This window comes from Mesoplodon bidens (genome assembly GCF_964165515.1).
Source record: "Mesoplodon bidens genome assembly, chromosome: 7".
Lineage (NCBI taxonomy): Eukaryota > Metazoa > Chordata > Mammalia > Artiodactyla > Ziphiidae > Mesoplodon > Mesoplodon bidens.
In genome coordinates, this window is record NC_138164.1 from 47666250 (window position 1) to 47689474 (window position 23225).

At 42.5% G+C, this 23225-nt stretch overlaps 1 protein-coding gene across 9 annotated transcripts in view; it reads left to right on the forward strand.

Annotated features, from left to right (window-relative positions):
* Positions 1–23225, forward strand: part of PLEKHA7 (pleckstrin homology domain containing A7) — a 214534-nt gene that overhangs the window by 79495 nt on the left and 111814 nt on the right. Inside the window, exon 2 of one of the 9 annotated variants that reach the window (XM_081240251.1) lies at positions 168–276. The exons of 7 other annotated variants lie outside the window; for them this stretch is intronic. Coding sequence is in view for 1 of the 2 variants with exons in the window: in XM_081240249.1 (XP_081096375.1) it covers positions 7238–7329 (92 nt within the window). In the remaining variant the exon portion in view is untranslated. Of the gene's footprint in view, positions 1–167; positions 277–6818; positions 7330–23225 lie in introns of those variants that run through there. One more of the 9 variants, XM_081240249.1, reaches the window with a different exon arrangement.

Below are 23225 nucleotides of genomic sequence, written 5' to 3' on the forward strand. Positions count from 1 at the left end.
GTACCTCTCTTCACCCCCTCCCCCCAGTAAGATAATTGTAACGATTATACAAGACGTTTGTAAAGGATTGAACACAGTGCTTGTTAATTGGTAGGTTTGTTTTTTTTAATTAAAGGTAACTAGAGGATCCTTGGAGCAGCAGCTGAGAGGGTTGTTTTATTTTACAGAAGATGAGAATGTCAGAAATATCATTTTGTGTCCACCCCAGAGGCCATACCTGGGCTCCTAGGGTCAGATATGAGAACTGTCCTGGAAGAGTTTCTTCTGACCTTCACAGTAAGTCTGTTTTCCAGTCTCAAATTATTCAAAGAGGCCTTGGAGACCTGTGAATCCCTGACTGCAGGCACAGAACATAATTGAGCTGGAAGGGTAGCAGCCTCAAACTCTTGCTAATGCAGCCATCTCTGGTCCAGCCATGATTGTGGATTGTTAGTCCCAAGAACAACCAGACACCTGGCACTTTTTATCTCTGTAACTCTGGACGAGTCCTTTTGTCTCTTTGAACCGGTATTCTGTGAGAATAATAAAGCCTGCCTCTTATGATTAAATGGAATAGTGTATGCAAAAGTGTAATGCAGTAATGTAATGCAGCTTACTATGTACCAGACACTGTTCTAAGTGCTTTCGTATATTATCTCATTTAATCCTCACAACAATTTATGGTGCAGTTAATTATTGCCCGCATTTTATTGATGAGGAAGTTGACTATTAGGAATTGTTACTGTTGCGTGGTTGACCTTGTGGAAATCATGCATCTGAAGATCTCTGCCTCCCAGAGTAAGAATAAACTGAAGTTTCTGCAAGTACATTTGCATACTGCCTTTCTTCCATCCACCTATTCTAACATCTCCAGCTAGCTCTGGCTATGTTTGTAAAATGAGTAAAAGAGGTCCTTAGTGGTCATTTTGGTTTTTCGGTGCCCCTCTCTTGTCCCCTCTGCCTTTCTTCCGTAGGCTCTGTGGAGCTTATAGACACAGCACCTTCTTGGCTGTTACTTTTAAGTGTCATTTGTGTGGGACTGTAACCCTCTTGGGCTCACTCACTTAGTGGTACCTTTTAAGAACGAGGTTGCTGGTGGATCAAAGATAGTTGATATTAGGATAGTAATGCAAGATATATAAAAAGGATTGTACATCAGCTTGCCTTAATGCTGGGCCACACTTAGGTACTGAGGATCAGTTGTATCTCCTCTGACTTGAGTGTAATTCATGTAAATAAACTAAATGTTTGTGGATATAAAAAAAAGAAAGAAAGAAAGAAAGAGGTTGCTAGCTTGATTTGACTTTAGGCAGAGGAAATGTTTGGTTTAGAGCCAACCATTAGGCTTGGAGTTTTCAAGGTCCCATCTTTCTTTCTACTGGTTCTGGTTAGCTATTTTGAGTCCTTCCCTCTGCTCCAAACCAGCTGCCAGTGAGCACTCAGGTCTGAAGTTTTAAATGTGTTAGAAAAAAAAAAAGGGAAGAAAGAAACAAACACCCTGTGAAAATAAGGACTCACGGCTGGTGGTGTTTCAAACACGGGTGGTGCTCATTAACAGAGAGTTATGATCACAGCCTCAAATTTATTCTCATTACTTTTGTAGCACGTTTATATGATAAGAAAAAGGCTGCAGCTTTGGGGGTTATTCTTTCTTTTTATGACAGGAATAACATTTATGGGCGTATAACACAAATAAAGGAATAAAGGTCTCGTTAGGAATAAAAAGTGAAAATCAACTGGTGGGACTCCGGGCATACTCAGAAGATTCCAGAGTTCTCGTTAGCAGAGATTTTTCACAGCACGGACCTGGGTGCCTTAGTTCCCACAGCAGCCTGGTGATGTCATCAGAGGGGTATTGTTCCTGTCATTTTACTGGAAAATGGAGTAACTTTTCTGAGGTCAGGTAGCCAGATAATGTCATGCTGGAGACCGGACCCCAGGTCTCTGAGTTTCTGAGTCAGAGGCAAGCAGTCTCATTTATCCTTGTAACAATTTTAATAATTTTTCTATTATGGACACATGATGGAAAATGTAGAATATTATAAAGGAAGATCGAAGCAGGGAATCATGACCCAAGCATTGTGTACATGTTGGTGAATTCTAAAGACTTTCGTTTTAGGAAGAAGGGAACGTTTGTCTTTGTCAGGGAAGAATTGCTTGTTATTTACACATCTCTGGGCATCTCCAGTTTCCTGCCTTGGAGCAGGCACTCTTTCTGTGAGCTTTGATTCCCTACAAATTCAGGCCAAGTTCTTTATTTTATGTGAAACACCGTGCTAGGCACGGTGGGGGAGAGAAAGATGAGCAAGGCATTCCTGCCCTTAGAGAGTTTATCATTAAGTGGGAGAGGCAGATGTGTACTCCACCAGTTAGTCCAGGTGTAATAGTAATAGCAAACAGCGACTGTATCCAGCTCTGTTCCAGGTGCTTTAGACAAGTAATTCACATTTAATCCCCAGACAACCTTGTGAAGGGGGTGTTACCCATTTTACAGTTGTAGAAAAACTGTGAGGTTAAATGGCCTGCCTAAGGTGATAAAACTAACAACCATCCAAGCTGACATTCAAATCCAGGTTGTCCCATTTTAAGACCAAGGGCCCTCTCTTTTGAAAATCCCTTAAAAGAGAAGCACAAAGTCTGAGTCTTTCAAGATGAGGGAAGGTATGGCATTTATCTCTTTGTCATTCTCTCTCATCTTTTTCTTCTGTCATCTTTTATGATAAATGATTCTAATTATTTTGAATGGTATTCATTACCTTTTCCGAAAATTCCCTGCTTGGATTCTTTTGCTTATCTGGACCACTTGATAATAAATTTCATAACCTCAGAACTGGAGGAAATGGAAAGGTTGTCTACATCATTCTCTTTCTTTTCTTACTTGGGGGAAACTGAGTCTCAGAGAAGGGACCTGACGTGGGCATACCTAGTAGTTGTTAGCGCAGTCAGGACCAGAGCTCAGGTTTTTTCACCAGAGTTTCCCAAAATGTAACAGGATATGGGATAATACAGGGGTGAGTATTTAAAATTTTAATAGTTTTACACCTGAGTATATGATTTTTTCATGTGAAATATGACTGGAATATTGAACTCATCATTTGGCAGCTACTGTTGCTTAGGATGTGTCTAAAGTCTGTGCTGTCTGTTTAAAGGAAAAAGTGGACGTACAGGTTGGACAGCGAGGTGGCAGAATCATGGAGGCAGTGTGAGGGCAATGCGTGGATGACATTAGGGAAACAGCGCGGATACACCAAGTTGTACTCTCTGAGAGGATTTACTTGCCCTATCAACTTGATTCTTTTAGGAGCAGGAAGAAGGGGGCCAGACCCTAGTGGAAGCATATTACCTACTAGGTATTTTACCTGTCGGTCAGTATGAATGGGTTCATTGTGTGTATGTTGTATATTGAGAAAGCTCTGAGAGGTTGATTAACAAGCCCATGGTCACACAGGGTAGACTGGAGAGTGAGAGTTCAGATCCCAGCTTGGGCTCCTTCCCTTGCCCCTCCTTGACACCTGCCACATTCTACAAGGTGGGTGCGCCCTGCACCCAGCCTGCCCTTGTCCAGGGTTCTGACACTTTGTTGTTCAGGCACCAGGCTCAAGTGGAAATGAATGTGATTGGGTTGCTAGGTTGCTGCTGTAGCCTGCTAATTTAAAGCTTGATTTTGATAGAATTTCACAGAATGTGCTGTATCTATAATATGTGTATTTATCAAATCTGACTCATGCTGGTAAGTGGTAAAATCCTTATCCTGCTGCCTTTTGGCTTCTGTACACATTATGATGACGCTGTGTGGATTGTGAGCTCCAGGAAGACAGACTGTGCCTGTCAGTCTATCTAAAGGGCAATTACCGAATGATTTTTGAGACTGATTCATTTATCCATATTTTCAGAGTTCAGAGAATCAACCAGTAGGTTTTTACCTAGGGTAGAGGTGTGTGGGCTGCTTCCACATTAGCTGAAGAGACTCAAGAGTTGCAGGTTATGAAGAGAAGGCCTCCTTTGGGAGATTTTGGCTAGAACAGGGGCTCTATAGGCTTTGGGTCCCTCCTAAACCTGTCGAGAAGCTTCTACGTCTCAGTGGTTTAGGACCACATGGAGCCTGGTTTCTTGCAGGAGGCAGTCAGTCACTGCCCATCTGTTATGCGCTAAGAGCTGTGATAGTGGGGTAGGCTGAAAGATGGCTCCGTCCCCAAAAGGGGTCCATGTTCTGATCCCCGGAACCTGTCAGTGTTACCTTATGTGGTAAAAGGGATTTTGCAGGTGTAATTAAGTGAGGAATGGGGAGATTATGCTGGATTATCTGGGTGAGCCCAGTGTAATCAGAGGAATCCTTATAGGAGGGTCAGAGTGAAAAGAAGGAAATGTGATGACTATAGTAGAGGTTGGAGTGATGCAGGCCTGTGAGGAAGGAATGTAGAAGCTGAAAAAGGCAAGGAATGGGTTCTCCAGAAGGAATGCAGCCCTGTTGACACTTTGATTTTAGCCCAGTGAAACTGATTTTGGACTTCTGACCTTCACAACTGTAAGATGGTAAATGTGTGTTGTTTTAAGCTGCTAAATTTGTGGTAATTTGTTACACCACAAATATAATACAAACTGATACCAGATGGGTACTGAAGATCAAACAATGAACATAGCACAGTCCTTGCCTGCCTTCAGTGGTGCTCAGTCCAGTGGGGGAGACAGGCAAATACAGAGCCAATTTTGATAATAGTGATAAGTATCCCGTTAGGGCTGTAAGTTCTGGAATCTGTGGGAGATAAGGGAATTCAGCCTGGGGAAAACCTTCTTGGATGAGCTGACCTCAGAGGTGCCACTGAAGGAGAGTTGGAGTTAGGGGATGAAGGAGGCTGGGAAGAGCTTTTATGGAGAAAGAAGAGCATATTCAAGGTCATCTCAATAAGATCTGAAAACTAGGTGGAGGCGACTGGCCAGGCCTTCCAAGGCAGAAAGCTGGTTTAAGTTGGTGCAGGTCCTCATGGCCCTGTTTTCAGACTAAAGCCTTGCACAGTGGGAACTAAAATGGAAAAGTCCTGGTGCTACGCCTTCAGGGTTGTGTGATGATGGACCTAACACCATCTTGGGCACCTGCTAGGTCTTTCACATATATTTTCCCATTTAATCCACACAACAACTGTGAGAGGTAGGGACTATTATTTTCTTCATGTTGCAACTGAGGGAAATTGAGGTTAAGTAATGGGCCCAAGACCACGTAACTGGTAAGTAGTGGGGCTGAGATTTGAATCCAGGCCTTCAGGCCTTCGAGCTCGCGTTCTTAGTATTCTCCTCTGTGGTAGGAAGATCACTGGGTCAGCAATCAGAGGAGCTGAGATCTAGTGCTAGCTGTGCTTCTTACTAGATTTAGGTCAATCTACTCTTCAACCTCCGTATTTCCATCTGTAAAAGGGGATAAGAGGCCTGCCTGCTTCAGAGATGTTGTGAGCCTAAAGGAGATGCTGAAGGAATGTGTTCTTGCTGTGAACTCCTCTCCTCTCACCAGAGTTTCAGACACCTCCAGGAAGGTCCTTGTTAGTGAGCCCTATCTTGCACTACTAGTCATCCTTAAGGGTCACGAGGCAGGTTGGGGAATTTGGCCACAGTGGATCATTGACGTGTCCACATGGGGCTAGAGTGTTGGCATCTGTGGGTGGTGGTAGAGATAGAAAGTGGGCAAGAGACAGGGAGTGGCCTGTCTCAGGGTACCGAGAGTGGGAATGTAAGTCTGGAAGGAAGAAGTGTAGTCTGCATTGTGTTCCCTGCAAAGATGCCAACGCTAGAGGTGACTGAGGGGGAAATTTTCCTGACTTGGAAGTTGGGCGAGCAACATTTAGTGATTTGAGGCAAGTTGATGTGAGTTCTGGAGCCTCAGTCTCTTCATGTGTAAAATAGAGCTAATGATTTCTACTTTGCAAAGTATGTGAAAGCATCCTGCCCAGTTCCTGGCATAGAGCGGACATTCAGTAAATAGGGACCATCTGTAAAGCTGGCAGTTTGAGACTTCTCAGGGTTAATCCAACAGATTCCAGTTCTTTGCAGAAATTCCACTTTTCTCCCTTGCCTTTCAGACTCACTTAGGCACATTGTAATTGGATGTGAACGGAGGTCTGGCCACAGAATGAGAGACCCATGACTCTTTGATGGGGAAGACCCTGTACTTCCCAGCGAGAAATGGTGACAGGTGGTTTTCAGGTGGCTGCAGTGGGTCTGCTGGGCCATTTTGGAAGCGAGACTGTGTTCATCTTGCCAAGTACAGGATTGAGTGTCACTGTTTTGCTTTCTGGGAATAATGGCCGTGCAGATAAAGTAGATTTATGGCGCTGAGGTATTTCAAAGAATAGACTGTTCCTTTTTTTTTTTTTTTGAATGTCTACATCTTCTGGTTATTAAGGTAGTGGTTATTTTAGAATATTTGGAAATTATTTTTTTTAAATAAAAACATTTACTTCCACACCCAGAGATGATTACTGCTAACATTTTAGTGTATTTCCCTCCATTCTTTTTGAAATGAACATATACTTTTTCGCAAGATACAGAGTTGAATATGCTTTATTCACTTAACATTATATCATGTGCATTTCCCAGATTATTACGTATTCCTTAGAAACATCTTAATTTGCTGCATAATAGTCTGTTGGGTACATGTACCATAATTTTCTTAATCATTCCCCATTCAGAGGTTGGGCATTTAGATTGCAACTACTGAAATACATAAATACGTATTTTCCCCTAAAATATGTAAAAATATTTGACTATGGTTGGTTTTTTTTTTTTTTTTAAACTATCTTCTTAGATTCCTAGAACTGGAAATTCCTAGACCAAAGAATCAGTACATTTAAAAGTACATATTGGTGGGGATTATCGGACTGTTCTGTTTACCTTATATTTAAAGCAAAAACATTATGGCGTGTCAGGCGGCTGTGGGCCAGCTGGGTGAGGTCCCCGCTTCTGACCATTGTGCACAGGAGGCTGCCTCCTCACCGCGCACTCACTTCCTGGCAGACAGTACAATCAGCCCCTTGTAGCTCCCCAGTGAAATTTAAGTAATCGGTCAGCTTCTCCAGTGCTTCCCTCTCTGTCAGGAAGTTCATCTGTGAATCTAACCTAAATCTCATCTGCTGCATTTAAAATCCTCACCCGCTGCTGACTCCCCTCAGTGGGAGTGGAGCAAAGTGGAGCGGATCTGTGCACCTTCTGCAGGCAGCCCACTCGCCTCTCTCCCCACTGCCTGACCACCGCGGCTCCGGCCACCAGCCTTATGTTACCCTGGAGGAAACTTGAAGGTCTCTGGCTACTGCTGTCAGGACTAGGAGGGCGGTCCCTGCATCGAGTTGCTGCCGATAACACCAGGTAGGGTTTCCAAACCTGAGAGTGCCCGTGGCGTGGAGGCCAGCATCCCGGCCTCTCCCGTGCCCTCTGCAGAACTCGTGGGGGCAATTAGCATTCAGAGTGGTGCTCTCCTATTGGCACTGCGGGTCTATCAGATTCATTGTCTGGGAAAAAAGAAATGTGGCTAAAGCAGGGATTAATTGTGTTTCAGTCCCAAGTGCATTGGCCAAGTGGTAACTGCAGTGAAGGAGTTCAGCCAGGCAGGGAGGGGCATTTGAGTGCATTCTGGTGATGAGGGAGCCCGCTGTCAGTGTGGAAAGGGTAGGGTCCCACCCTGGGCCTCCCACCTTTGGCATCAAGTAGCTGCTGTGCCCTCCACCTGAAGAGCCTCGGCTACCTTTCTTAGCCAGAGTCCTTTGTTGAGAGCTGACAGCTTTCTTATGGGGCAGTAGGATGTTAATTTGGAAGGGAAATGAATATAGCTGCAACTTCATGGGTAGCAAGAGGCCCCTTGTGTCCCTCACTTAGGCCTTTTAGAGCTGGCTGGCAATAGGCCAGCAGAGTGGACCAAGTCGTACAGGAAACAGACTGGGGATTGAGTCCTGCAGCACCTGTGGGAGTATCTGAGCATGGCTGGAGCCTGAAGTGTCCCTGGGGCCCGGCCCAGGCTGGCTGACCTCCTCCAGCTCCTTGCCGTCCCTTCCATGTCAGCACCAGGAGATCCTGCCTCAGTACGAACTGCTTGATGTTCCAGCTTTACCTCCTCAGAAGGTCTGCACTGTTAAGATGAGATGCTTTGTTTCCTGTTTGCTGTTCCTTCCTTTAGTGCCTGGTACAGTGCTAGTGCTTGACTGAAATGAAAGAAGCATTTATGAGGCAAAACCCAGTGGTGTTATGCACTCAGTAAAAAAGCTAGTTCTCTGCTCTTCAGCCCCATTGAAAATTCCATGTCAGATGGTTTTTCTTCCTTTTGAAGAGGGGGAGCGTTTTTTCCCCGCCTCACCTTATTGTTATCCCTTGTGCACTTTGGAGCTGAATATTGCTGGTACTTTTACCTTGACAAGTTGGAGCCCAGTGTCCCCACTGTGAGGCCTTAGCCCAGTGAATGCCATCCCTGGCTGCCTGTTAGAATCCCTTGGAGAGCTTTTTAAAAATACTGATGCCTGGGACCCAACGCCAGAGATTCTGATTTATTTAGTCTCAGTTGGGGCTCTGGCACCATCATTTTTTTTTTTAACATCTTTATTAGAGTATAATTGCTTTACAATGGTGTGTTAACTTCTGCTATATAACAAAGTGAATCAGCTATACATATACATATGTCCCCATATCCCTTCCCTCTTGCATCTCCCTCCCTCCCACCCTCCCTATCCCACCCCTCTAGGTGGTCACAAAGCACCGAGCTGATCTCTCTGTGCTATGCGGCTGCTTCCCACTAGCTATCTCTTTTACGTTTGGTAGTGTATATATGTCAGTGCTCCTCTCTCACTTCGTCCCAGCTTACCCTTCCCCCTCCCCGTATCCTCAAGTCCATTCTCTAGTAGGTCTGTGTCTTTATTCACGTCTTGCCTCTAGGTTCTTTGTGACCATTTTTTTTTGAGATTCCATATATATGTGTTAGCATACGGTATTTGTTTTTCTCTTTCTGACTTACTCCACTCTGTATGACAGACTCATCCACCTCACTACAAATAACTCAATTTTGTTTCTTTTTATGGCTGAGTAATATTCCACTGTATATATATGTGCCACATCTACTTTATCCTTTCATCTGTGGATGGACACTTAGGTTGCTTCCATGTCCTGGCTATTGTAAATAGAGCTGCAATGAACATTTTGGTACATGACTCTTTTTGAATTAGGGTTTTCTCAGGGTATATGCCCAGTAGTGGGATTGCTGGGTCATATGGTAGTTCTATTTTTAGTTTTTTAAGGAACCTCCATACTGTGCTCCAAGTGGCTGTATCAATTTACATTCCCACCAACAGTGCAAGAGGGTTCCCTTTTCTCCACACCCTCTCCAGCATTTATTCTTTGTAGATATTTTGATGATGGCCATTCTGACCGGTGTGAGATGGTATCTCATTGTAGTTTTGAGTTGCATTTCTCTAATGATTAATGATGTTGAGCATTGCTTCATGTGTTTGTTGGCAATCTGTATATCTTCTTTGGAGAAACGTCTATTTAGGTCTTCTGCCCATTTTTGGATTGGGTTGTTTGTTTTTTTGATATTGAGCTGCATGAGCTGCTTGTAAATTTTGGAGATTAATCCTTTGTCAGTTGCTTCATTTGCAAATACTTTCTCCCGTTCTGAGGGTTTTCTTTTGGTCTTGTTTATGGTTTCCTTTGCTGTGCAAAAGCTTTTAAGTTTCATTAGGTCCCATTTGTTTATTTTTGGTTTTATTTCCATTTCTCTAGGAGGTGGGTCCAAAAGGATCTTGCTGTGATTTATGTCATAGAGTGTTCTGCCTATGTTTTCCTCTAAGAGTTTGATAGTGTCTGGCCTTACATTTAGGTCTTTAATCCATTTTGAGTTTATTTTTGTGTATGGTGTTAGGGAGTGTTCTAATTACATTCTTTTACATGTAGCTGTCCAGTTTTCCCAGCGCCACTTATTGAAGAGGCTGTCTTTTCTCCACTGTATATTCTTGCCTCCTTTATCAAAGATAAGGTGACCATATGTGCGTGGGTTTGTCTCTGGGCTTTCTATCCTGTTCCATTGATCTATATTTCTGTTTCTGTGGCACCATCATTTTAAAAAACATTCCACAGGTGATTCTAGTGTTCAGTAATTTTCCCAGAATAAGGAGTAAGATGTTCATTCCTGCTCTGTCCTGTCAGCAGTTTCACTTTATGGAAAGATGTGTTAGAAGCCTGTGATATCTGCAGCAGTAGGCTGCTCACATCCTTTATGGAAGCAGAAAGGATAACATGATGAATGAGAGGATTGTGACAGGCTTTCGTGAGTGGTATTAGCTTGATGGGAAGTCCCTGTGGATGTACCTAGCATCCCTTTCTGTTACCAAGATGTGCTCTGGCTGTCAGTCTGCCTGGTAATTAAGCAGGGGACCTGGGCAGGAGGAGGATGTTTTAGTTAAGGTGGAAGATAAAAAGGAACAAACAGGCAATGAGCCTGTTTATATTCGGTTCATTAGCCAGGGCCTGGATTCACCTTCTCCTCAAATGTTTGGAACATGGGGCAAACGGGATGGATGGGGAACAGGGCTGTGAGTGAATGGCAGAGGATGGCGTTCAGTTTCAGGCTAGAGGACAGAGAGGTCAAAGCAGTGGGTTCCTGCAGTGAATGTTCAACCCTTCATGGTTCTCTGTTACCTATTGCAGGCTGGGATCCCTAAGGCCTCACTTATGCTAATTTCCTTTTGAATGTTGTAGATACCTCTTCCCAGAGGAGATAACAGGAGACCAAGTTATTGCCATGAGTGAATGAGCCCCTTCACCAAGGGTATTTGGGTTTGCCTGTGGGTTCCTTTACGTGATTCGAGGATGGTTATGCCCCTGTTGACTAATGCATTTGACTTGACGTCTTAAGTCCTGTACCTTCCCTTACCCTTTTTGGGGTGTTTGTGGTTGGGGCTTTGTTCCATGAGCATCCTCTCAGATTGAGGGGCTGCTTTTGTGGTTTCAGCTGCTCCTTGACTTCTGTTTCATGGTTTGGCCACTGCCAGGCCCTCTCATCCTTAGAGAAGTTGGAGATCCCTTAAGAGAGCCCCGTGTAGTTTTATCAGAGGTGAGGTGGCCTCTAGATTAACCCCTGGGGTGCTGATGGCACTGTTCCTCAAACTTACAAATCCTGCTTAGAAAAAGCTACACACATTTTATTTATTTATTTTTAGTTTTCTCATGCTATTCAAACTGCAGCTTTGCTAGCTGTCTATAACAGATCCCCTGGGGTGCCTGTTAAAAATGCAGAATCTCTGGGACTAGAACCTAGGAATTTGCATTTTAGCTAGAATTCCAGGCCATTATCAGGTACAGGAATGTTTGAGAATCACTTTGTTAAAAAAAAAAAAAAAAGGGCTTCCCTGGTGGCGCAGTGGTTGAGAATCTGCCAATGCAGGAGACACGGGTTCGAGCCCTGGTCTGGGAAGATCCCACATGCCGCGGAGCAACTAGGCCTGTGAGCCACAACTACTGAGCCTGTGCATCTGGAGCTTGTGCTCCGCAACAAGAGAGGCCGCGACAGTGAGAGGCCCGTGCACCGCGATGAAGAGTGACCCCCGCTCGCCGCAACTAGAGAAAGCCCACGCACAGAAACAAAGACCCAACACAGCCAAAAATATAAATAAATAAATAAATAAAATTTTAAAAAAAAAAGTCACCCCTTTTGTTTTACAGGGGAAATATGACACAGAGTGGTTAAGTGACTTGCCCAGGATCACTCAATGAATTTGGGCTGGGAGCCAAGCTGGAAGAACCTAAGCCAAGTCCAGAATGTTAACATCACCTCATAGTTGTATAGACCTTTGTTCTTTGAAATCGTAGCCCATCTTTCTGCCCCTCTAGTTTGCTAAGATGGAAAGTGTCATTCATCGTCTGTTTTGAACCAGATTACTTTTTGCTGTGGGGAGCTGTCCCGTGCATTGTAGGATTTTTTAGCAGCATTTTCTTGCTTCTGCCCCCTGGATCCCAGTAGCATCCCCCAGTTGTGATAATTAAAAATGTCTCCAGGCATTACCAAATGTCCTTGGGGGGCAAAATCACCCCAGGTGAGAACCACAGCTTTAGCTGCAAAAGCTGTGTGTCAGGGATGTTCCCTAAAAGCATCCTACAGCATTTATTTTTATATCTAGGGATTCACTTTTTAAATTTGCATAGCTGGCTTCTACCCGACTTGGCTACTGTGCTGAATTGCACACATTAATGAAGTCACGCTGAATATAAGCTCTTTCCTCCTCTGTTTTGGCCTGCAGAGGAAAGACATAAATACGCTTGGAAGGACCACTGAATTTGGACTCTAGGCTATGGTTTGCCTGCCAGCCCTGCATGTCCTAGCTGTGGGATCTTGGGGAAAGTCGCTTGCCGTCTTGAGCCCCTTTCCTCATCTGATTATGATAGAAATAAATGTTTGTTTTGAATGAGAATTAAGTGACACCTTGAATGTGGAAGTGTTTATAAAACATTATTCATATATTAAGTGATGATGATAAGATTTAGATCTAATTACGAGCACTTGAGGTTTTCTCAAATTCAAGAGTGCGGAACTCAGCACAGCAATCAATTCTAGACTTGTATTTGGCCAAGTATGTTACCCTTGTCGTGTTTCTGCCCATAAAGTTAATCTTCCCCCTCTCACTTTAAATTTAATCTCCTTCCTCTTACTGGCCGTTGAAATACCTCTTTTGGGTCATTGCCTTTGCAAGATTGGTCGTTAGTTTATTACCTGTGACTGGCAAGAGCCGGGTTCTTTTTTTTTTTTTTTTTTTTGGCGGTACGCGGCCTCTCACCACTGCGGCCTCTCCTGTTGCAGAGCACAGGCTCCAGACGCGCAGGCTCAGCGGCCATGGCTCACGGGCCCAGCCGCTCCGCGGCATGTGGGATCTTCCCGGACTGGGGCACGAACCCGTTGGCAGGCGGACTCTCAATCACTGCGCCACCAGCGAAGCCCAAGCCGGGTTCTTTTTATGGTAAGGTTTCAGAAGGGCCGTCAAATAGTTTATGAAAATCAAAACCAGTGTCACCTTCCTTTCCCTCATGGCCAGCACCCAGGGAAGTCCATAGTGTTTGGTACATGAAGCCTGAATGCAGGCAGTGAAGCCAGCATCAGTCTGTAAAGAGTTGCATGCAAATGAACTTGGAGATTAAAGGTCTCTGAGCTGTTGTCATAGCAAAGCTGCTAGTCCAGCACTTTATTTTGCAGACAAGGAAACTGATTCCTGAGAGGGAACATGTCTGAGGTGTCACAGGGGCAGAATAAGATTGTGGTCCAGGCTTTCCAGGTGCCGGCCGAGGCTCTCGGCACATGTTCACGCGTGTCCAGGCTGCTGATTGGATGGTGTGGGGGGAGCAGGCCCCACGTCATATCCAGGGTGCTGTGGCTGCCCTCTGTTTTACTTCAGATATTGCCTGATAGGTCTTGTGAGATCATCTCTTTTAGCTCAGTAGCTTATGGATGGAACTTCACCGGAATTCAACACAGTACACAGCATGATTTCTGCTGATTCTTACGGCAGTACACCTTGAGGGGAAAAGGCACCAGTTTCGCTGTAAACATATTGAAGACGAAGAAGACTGAGAAACTGAAGCCCCGCTTGTTTCTTCAGCCACTTCGAACACCATCCCTTGGCTATACATATTCTCCCACTATGATGTGCTCCTATATCATCATCACTGCTGATATTAATTGTTAGTGTTATTAATACTTGCTGCTGTTTATTGAGTGTCTCCTGTATGCCAGTGCATGTGAAGTGTTTACCACAATGCACATCTCGGTTGATCCAACCAAAAACTCTACTGAGAGGGTACTATAACTGTCTCTGTTTATAAATGGGAAACAGATTAAGGAACTTACTCAAGCTCACAGAGTGGGAGGGTGAGCTGAGATTCAAACCCTTCCAACTGATGAAACCTGAATAGGCTTGTTCCTGATCTGTAGTTCCTGACTCCCTTGGGGGCAATTACTGTGAACCCCACCAGCCCGCTCCTCCTCTCTAGCCAGCGTCGAGGCCTTCGAGGACCTGCTTCAGATGGCCAGTATGAACCTCTAGAGCTGTCCTGACTGAGTGGCTCTCCACCTGCCCCCCGAGCATTCCCTCTCAGGCTGTGTCAAGAGTCTGAATGAGAAGAGCTGTCCCTGACTCAGGAACCTAGAGGCCAGCTGGCAAGGGAGGCACAACCTTTAGAGACTAAGGCCTGGATTTTGGTTGGATGGTTCCCTTAACCTTCTGGAGCCTCATCTCCCTTGGTTATAAAGTGGAGGCAATTCCTGTCTCACAATTTTCTTTTTCTTTTTCTTTTTTTTTTTTTTTTGAGAGTGTTAGACACTTCATATTGAGAGTGTTTATAAACTCTGGGTTTAGGTGGGATTGTGAGACTAATGATTACTCAGCACCTGGTGCATCACCATCATGATTCCAGAGGAGAGGCGAGTGGGAGCCTGGGGGAGAATGTTCAAGGGAATGAAATATAGGGACACTTTGGGGTAGAAGAAGCAAGCTAATCTCCATTTGCCAGACGTTTTAAAGGCCTTCTCACCCAGCCTTCCTGCTTCATGCAGTGCCAGTGCACCCTGTGTGGATGTGTTTCTGCTTCCCTACCTGCTCTGGAGGAAGTGATCACAGGCACTGTTGGAGGACTAGGGGCTCCTGTAGGTCCCCCTGCAGATACTCGCCACAGGGCCCACCCTGCTTTTCCCTGGGGTAGAGAGGGCTGCTTGGGGGCGGACTTGGGTTGTTTAAAGGGAAATTGCTAATAGATACTTTGGATTATGGTGACCTAGAGGAAAGCAGAAAATTAAAAAAAAATTTTTTCATCACGAAGGTAGTATAACTACATTACCTTAAAAATTGGATAATAGAGAAGAAGGTAAAAAACACTCATATTCATTTCACCGTAATGTATTTCTTCTGGATTTTTGCGGGGAGGTGGAGGAATAATAATTTTCATTTATTTTAATAGGTATATGTAACATGGCACACATTCGACAGGGTACAAAGCAGTGAAAAATAAGTCTTTATAGAACATGGTTTTAGTCATTTCATACATATGATTTTTTTTTTTTTTTGCGGAGAGGGGAGGGGCGTGCTCTGTGGCATGTGGGATCTTAGTTCCTCGACTAGGGATCGATCCTGTGACCCCTGCATTGGGAGCGCAGAGTCTTAACCACTGGACTGCCAGGGAAGTCCCCATACATATGATTTTGACTCTTTCAGTCAACATTACTTGATCTTCACATGTCTAAATGTCTTATTCTTCCCCATTTTAAAAGTTTTAAAAATCTTGCAAGCAATATGTGCAAAAATATACTTAAAATTTTTATTCTTACGTAGGTGGACAGCAAAATACCAAATTGTAACAGTGGTGACATGTCACAGGTGACTTTCATTTTTATTTATTAAAAATTTTTTAAAATTTATTTTATTGAAGTATAGTTGATTTATATTGCTGTGTTAATTTCTGCTGTACAGCAAAGTGATTCAGTTATATATATATATATATATATGCACATTCTTTTTCATATTCTTTTCCATTTTGTTTATCATAGGATATTGAATATAGTTCCCTGTGCTATACAATAGGACCTTGTTATTTATCCATTCTATATGTAATAGTTTGCATCTGCTAATCCCAAACTCCTCATCCATCCCTCCCCCACCCACCTTCCCCCTTGGCAACCGCAAATCTGTTCTCTATGTCTGTGAGTCTGTTTCTGTTTCATAGGTAAGTTCATTTATGTTGTATAAGTGATATCATATAGTATTTGTCTTTCTCTTTCTGACTTCACTTATTATGATAATCTCTAGGTCCATCTATGTTGCTGAAAATGGCATTATTTCATTCTTTTTTATGGTCAAGTAATATTCCATTGTATATATGTACCACATCCTCTTTATCCATTCATCTATTAATGGACATTTAGGTTGTTTCCATGTCTTGGCTATTGCAGATAGTGCTGCTGTGAACATAGGGGTGCATGTATCTTTTTGAATTATAGTTTTGTCTGGATATATTTATTTTTATTTTTTATGCTTTTATTTCTAAATTTTCTACAATGAGCAGGAATAGTCAGAGAAGTATGCTGAGTAGATATTGTCCATAATCTTAGAATTAATATTTTGGCCTGTTTTTATTGACTACTTAGTCTTTGCATTTTATAAACATAGTTGAGATTATATTTTATATTGTTGTGGGTCCTACTTGGTTTTCATTTAACATAAGCATTTATTAAGCTTAAATTCTTCATAAACTTTGTTTTTAATAACCGTAGAATATTTTATCAAGTAGAAACACTTTTATTTAATCATTCCCTTATGATTGGACAGTTAAGTAACTTCCAGTTTTCACTGTTAAAATAATGCCAGGATGAACAACTAAGTAAATACAGCATTTGGAAGTGTCAACCCTGAAAAAATCAGTCCAGAGATTAGAGGAATTCTATTCCCAGTGGATGGGTACTCATGGAAATTCCCTGGCAGTCCAGTGCTTAGGACTCCATGCTTTCAGTGCTGAAAGCCTGGGTTTGATCCCTGGTCGGGGAACTAAAATCCCACAAGCCACACGGCATGGCCAAAAGTGGGAAGGAAAAAAAAAAAAAGTTAAGACAGTGAATTTTATATTATGTGTACTTAACCACAGTAAAAAAAAAATTCATCATCCAATGGATGGGTATGCAGCAGGCATGCAGCAGTTGCTTGTGCTTAGTGAATGAGGGGACATGAGTGAAGAAATGTTCTATAAATGATTTCAATAAATGATAACATGAAAGAATAAAGAATGTTTTACAGCAGTGAAGGCCTGTCAAGAGGGACCTCAGGATGGACTGCAAAATCCAAACCTGTCATATCCTGATAGCTTCAAGATTTTTGAGAGGGTTCTGCAATTTCAGCCATGAAATGAATTGGGGGAAGACAGTGATTTGCAAAATTGTACAGTCGGAATGTAGAGCTGCTCTGTCTTTGCGCCACGTTGAAGGATCAAGTGACACTGATACTTTTCCAGTTTCTGAAGGAAGGGAACATGCCAAGAAGGACAAAAGCCTAAAGATGGTTTGTTGTCTGACTGTGTGCTGCCCAAATGGCTGCTGAAACCAAATCAGTTGTGGAAGGCTGCGACGGTTTTCCTGGCTTAACTCTCTCTTTTGGAATTGGATAGGAAAATAGAATTTCTCTAAAAAGTGTCTCTATTTGTGCCTGGAGCGCTCTGTAATTTGGACCTTGTCAGAGCAGCCTGTCTTTATTTTGAATTTGGAACAACTGACTCCCCTTTTCTTTACACTGTGAGCTATTTATATGCCAGAAAGCACAAGTGGAGGCCTTTCCACCTTCTCACTCACGACTTCAAGAAATAAAGGAAAGCAGCATTCTTTAGATTCTATAATCCCTGAGTGTTGGCAACAAAGAAATGAAAATTATTCTCATGTAGACATCTGTGTGGTGGTGATGGGCTGTGGATGGGCAGGGAGAAGCTCGGCTGCTGGGTCCTATTGTGCTGTTTCTTAGCCTTTCCTAGGACCCTCTGGGGAAGGGAGTCCTCATTCACCTGGCCGAGCATACATCCCGTACATGTTCTGTTTGTCCATTTACTCATTCCGTTCACTCATTTATTCTATTTGGTTCACTTTAGTTATCGATCACCTAATGTTATACGTCATGCAGTGTCAAGGCTGCAGTGACACAGCTGTGACTAAGACTTCCTTCCTGTTTCAGTCAGGGTTCAATGGCAGTAATGAGAAACTAGCTATTCGAAACAGACATGGATTGAATACAGTGGATTAGGTGCTTACATCATTATTGGGAGGGTGGAGGAGCGAGATCTAAGCTGGCCTGTGGAAGTGGCTCCTAAAGCAAGACTCTGAAAATGGTTCACGAGTAACATTTTCTTTTTCCTTTTTCTCCCTCTTTGAACTCCCCTTGCTCCCTGCTCCAACTTCTCTGTCCCAGATTTTAGACTGTTCCTTTCTGGGATTAATGGATTGTGAAGTGTTAATGGTCGAGTCCGTTGTTAATAATAATAGCTGTTACTTGCTGCCCTTTTACTTAGTGCCCAGCTGTGTGCTAAGTCCTTTATATGCCTTCTCTCAATTCTCACATCCTCTATTACATGCTTAGTAGTATTATCTCCACATTACAGATAAGGACCCTGAAGTTAATAAAAGTTAAGTGACTTACCCAAGATGATTCAGCGAATAAGTACACTTGAATTCAGGCAGTATCCCTGTCCAGAGATACTTGCAGTTTAAAACAAAAGCTGGGCCAGAGAGCATATGCAGATGGCCAATAAGCACATGAAAAGCTGCTCAACATCACTAGACAGCAAGGAAATGCAAATCAAAACCATAATGAGATACTACTTCACACACACTAGGATGTCTGTATTCAAAAAGACAAATATTTTATTTTTTTTTTACATTATTTTGAATCATACACCTTTATTTATTTTTAAGTTTATTTGCTGTGCTTTTTATAGCAAAGACCTTGACTTTTTATTTTCCCCCAGATTTATTGAGGTATAATGGACCAGTAAGAATTGTATGCATTTAAGGTATACAACATGATGTTTTGATATACGTATACATTGTGAAAGAATGGCCACACATCACCTAACATAGTTACCTTTTTTGTTTTTTGTGGTAAGGATACTTAAGATCTGCTCTCTTAGCAAATTTCAAGTATACAATACAGTATTATTAACTATAGTCACCATGTTGTATATTAGATATCCAGATCTTATTCACACTGTATAATTGAAACTTTGTACTCTTTGGCCAACATCTCCTCATTTTCCCCATCCCCTGCCAATCATCATTCTACTCTCTTCTTTTATGAGTTTGACTCGTGTAGATTCCACATAAGTGAAATCAGGCAGTATTTGTCTTTCTGTGTCTGGCTTATTTAACTTAGCATATAATGTCCTCCAGGTTCATCTGTGTTCTTGCAAATAGCAGGATTGCTTTCTTTTCAAGGCCAAATTGCCTTCTTTTTGAAGGCTGAATAATATTCACACATATATAAAACCTCATTTCCTTTATCCATTCATCTGTTGATGGACACTTAAATTGTTCCATATTTCCATATCTTGGCTATTTTGAATAATGCTGCAGTGAACACGGGAGTATCCATATCTATGCGAGATCCAGATTTCATTTCCTTTGGATGTATACCCAGAAGTGGGATTGCTGGATCATATGGAAGCTCTTTTTTTTTTCCACATCTTTATTGGAGTATAATTGGTTTACAATGTTGTGTTAGTTTCTGCTGTACAACAAAGTGAATCAGCTATATGTATACAAATATCCCCATATCCCCTCCCTCTTGAGCCTCCCTCCCACCCTCCCTATCCCACCCCTCTAGGTCATCATAAAGCACCGAGCTGATCTCCCTGTGTTATGCAGCAGCTTCCACTAGCCACCCATTTTACATTTGGTAGTGTGTGTATGTCAGTGCTATTCTCTCACTTCGTTCCAGCTTCCCCTTCCCCCGTGTCCTCAAATCCGTTCTCTATGTCTGCATCATTATTCCTGCCCTGCCACTAGGTTCATCAGTACCGTTTTTTTAGATTCCGTATATATGCGTTAGCATACGGTATTTATTTTTCTCTTTCTGACTTACTTCACTCTCTATGACAGACTCTAGGTCCATCTACCTCACTACAAATAACTCAATTTTGTTTTTTTATGGCTGAGTAATATTCCATTGTATATATATGTGCCACATCTACTTTATCCATTCATCTGTGGATGGACACTTAGGTTGCTTCCATGTCCTGGCTATTGTAAATAGTGCTGCAGTGAACATTGCGGTACACGTATCTTTTTGAATTATGGTTTTCTTAGGGTATATGCTCAGCAGTGGGATTGCTGGGTCATATGGTATTTCTATTTGTAGTTTTTTAAGGACCTTCCATACTGTTCTCCATAGTGGCTGTATCAATTTACATTTCCACCAATGGTGCAGGGGGGTTCCCTTTTCTCCACACACCCTCTCCAGCATTTATTGCTTCTAGATATTTTGATGATGGCTCTTCTGACCAGTGTGAGGTGGTACCTCATTGTGGTTTTGATTTGCATTTCTCTAATGATTAGTGATGTTGAGCATCTTTTCATGTGTTTGTTGGCAATCTGTATGTGTTCTTTAGAGAAATGTCTATTTAGGTCTTCCCCTTTTGGATTGGGTTGTTTGGTTTTGTTTTGGTTTTTTTTTGATACTGAGCTGCATGAGCTGCTTGTATATTTCGGAGTTAATCCTTTGTCAGTTCCTTCGCTTGCAAATATTTTCTCCCATTCTGAGGGTTGTCTTTTGGTCTTGTTTATGGTTTCCTTTGCTGTGCAAAAGCTTTTAAGTTTCATTAGGTCCCATTTGTTTATGTTTGTTTTTATTTCCATTTCTCTAGGAGGTGGGTCAAAAAGGATCTTGCTGTGATTTATGTCATAGAGTGTTCTGCCTATGTTTTCCTCTAAGAGTTTGATAGTGTCTGGCCTTACATTTAGGTCTTTAATCCATTTTGAGTTTATTTTTGTGTATGGTGTTAGGGAGTGTTCTAATTTCATTCTTTTATATGTAGCTGTCCAGTTTTTCTAGTACCACTTACTGAAGAGGCTGTCTTTTCTCCACTGTATATTCTTGCCTCCTTTGTCAAAGATAAGGTGACCATATGTGCGTGGGTTTATCTCTGGGCTTTCTATCCTGTTCCATTGATCTACATTTCTGTTTTTGTGCCAGTACCATACTGTCTTGATTACTGTAGCTTTGTAGTATAAGGACAGATATTTTAAAAGTGCTGGTAAAGATGTGGAGATATTGGAACACTAATACACTGCTGGTGAGAATGTGCAACCACTTTGGAAACCAGTTTGCAGGTCCTCAAAAGTTTGAACATAGAGCCACATATGACTCATGAACTCTACTCCTAGGTATATACCCAAGAGAAATGAAAGCATATATATCTGTATAAAGACTCATATGTGAATGATCATAGAAGCATTATTCATAATATCCCCAAAGTGGAAATAACCCAAATGTCCACCAACCAATGAATGGATAAATTAAATCTGGTATATCCATGCAATGGAATATTATTTGGCAGTGAAGAAAAAAAAGGAGTGAAGTACTGATATATGCTATAAAGTTGAACCTTGAAAACATTATGCTAATGAAAGAAACCAGTCACAAAATTAACATAGTGTATTATTTCATTTATATGAAATGTCCAGAATAGGGAAATCTGTAGAGGTAGAAAGGAGATTAGTGGTTGCCTAATCTACATTCTAGGGCTGGGAGGGATGATGGCTAAAGGGTATGGGGTTTCTTTTTAGAGTGATGAAAATGTTCTAAAATTGAGTGGGCTTATGGTTACACAACCGTGACTATACTAAAAGCCATTGCATTGTACACTTTAAATGAGTGAATTGTTTGACATGTGAATTATGTCTCACTAAGTTGTTACCAAACCAAAAAAAAGAAGAAAAGCTGGGAAGGGCAGTTCTTACCCAAAGAAACAAATTGCTAATGGTGGAATTTAGCTCAAACTTAAATATTTAGTTCCCAGTTGATTGTCTGGTTGGTGGACCCTAGAGGTGTTTTTTTCCTCGGCTGTCTACTTTTCTGGGTTTTTCAGTTTTTCTCTAAGGCGTATGTATTACTTTTTTTAAAAAAAATTAATTTATTTATTTTTGGCTGCATTGGGTCTTCACTGCTGTGCGCAAGGCTACTCTTAGTTGCGGTGCGCAGGCTTCTCATTGCGGTGGCTTCTCTTGTTGCGGAGTATGGGCTCTAGGCATGCGGGCTTCAGTAGTTGTGGCATGCGGGCTCAGTAGTTGTGGCTCGCAGGCTCTAGGGTGCAGGCTCAGTAGTTGTGACTCACGGGCCTAGTTGCTCTGCGGCATGTAGGATCTTCCCAGACCAGGGCTCAAACCCATGTCCCTTTCATTGGCAGGCAGATTCTTAACCACTGTGCCACCAGGGAAGTCCGTAAGGCATATGTATTACTTTTTATAAGTAGGAAACCAAAATAAAGTATGTCATGAAATATGTATTCCATTGGGTTATGCAAAAAGAACATCATGACTTCTACATGTTGTGCCACTTGAACTAGTTTGATTATTTTTGTCCTAGAAAAAGTATTTTTTGGGGAAAAAAAAGTGAGAGGTACTACAAGTGCGTGTCCCTGAATTGAGCTGGTATCAGGATCCAGTCACTCCTCAAAGCCTCCTGCCTTTCACCCTCTCATTTCTCACTTGCTCTTTGTGCCTGTCCAAGGACCACCAAGTTGTTGATGATCACAGTGTTGTATACAGTTTTGTGCACAACTTTCCTTACAAGGGAAAGATGATTGGGGGAGAGGGGGGAGGAGTGGTGGTGATGGATGGTCAAATTGAATATGAGTAAAAGGAAGAAATGTAATGGGGTCTGTGCCCTTAGGTAATTTGTTCCGTTGCTGATGCCAGCATTTCATAGTCTACTCGTAACCCAGTAAAATACCTCATGAAAGTTACAAGGCCTTCACAGAAGGGGAATTCACTGTAGCCCCCTCCTTTCTACCTGAGCTAATAAGACCATGGTATGTTTTGTTTTGTTTTTTAACAGGATTTATGGATCAGTGAAGTGAAATGTATTGAGATCCAACTCTATGTTTGAGGGCAGAATTTGCTGTCAAGCAATCAGAGTAAAGCTGAGGATTTACAACCCATGAGAGGCTTAAATGGAGAGTTCTTTTCCCATTACACATTAAGTAGGCAACTTGGAACATGACCTGGATTTCTCAGGCTAGAAGTGGCAAGCTTTGGGCCCTGAGGTCTTCTCGTTTACTGTGTGCACATGTGTTTGTCTGCAAGTAAGGTCCAGGTGCCTTCCAGGTAAAAGGGGTGTGAGGAGTAAGGGTAGTGGGAGCAGGTCTGCTAGGCACCTGACCCCCACCTTACCCAGTGAGCCTGCCAGCACTTTTCGGCACACCCCCTGGCACCCAGGCTCTCTCTTTTCCTGAAGACACCTGGGACCTTTAAGAGCAGGCATGGAATAGCTCATAAGTATGGTAGAAAGAGAAATCCCAGAGAGCAGGGTTTGGGTCCTCACTCTACCACTTACAAGAGCTCTTTGCCTTTGGGCAAATCGCTTATCCTTTTTAAGCTTTTCCTCATCTTTAATAGAAATAGTGCCACCTACCTTCCATGCTCATGGCAGATGCAGGCACACCTTGGAGATACTGCGGGTTCAATTTCAGATCACTGCAATAAAGCGAATATTGTG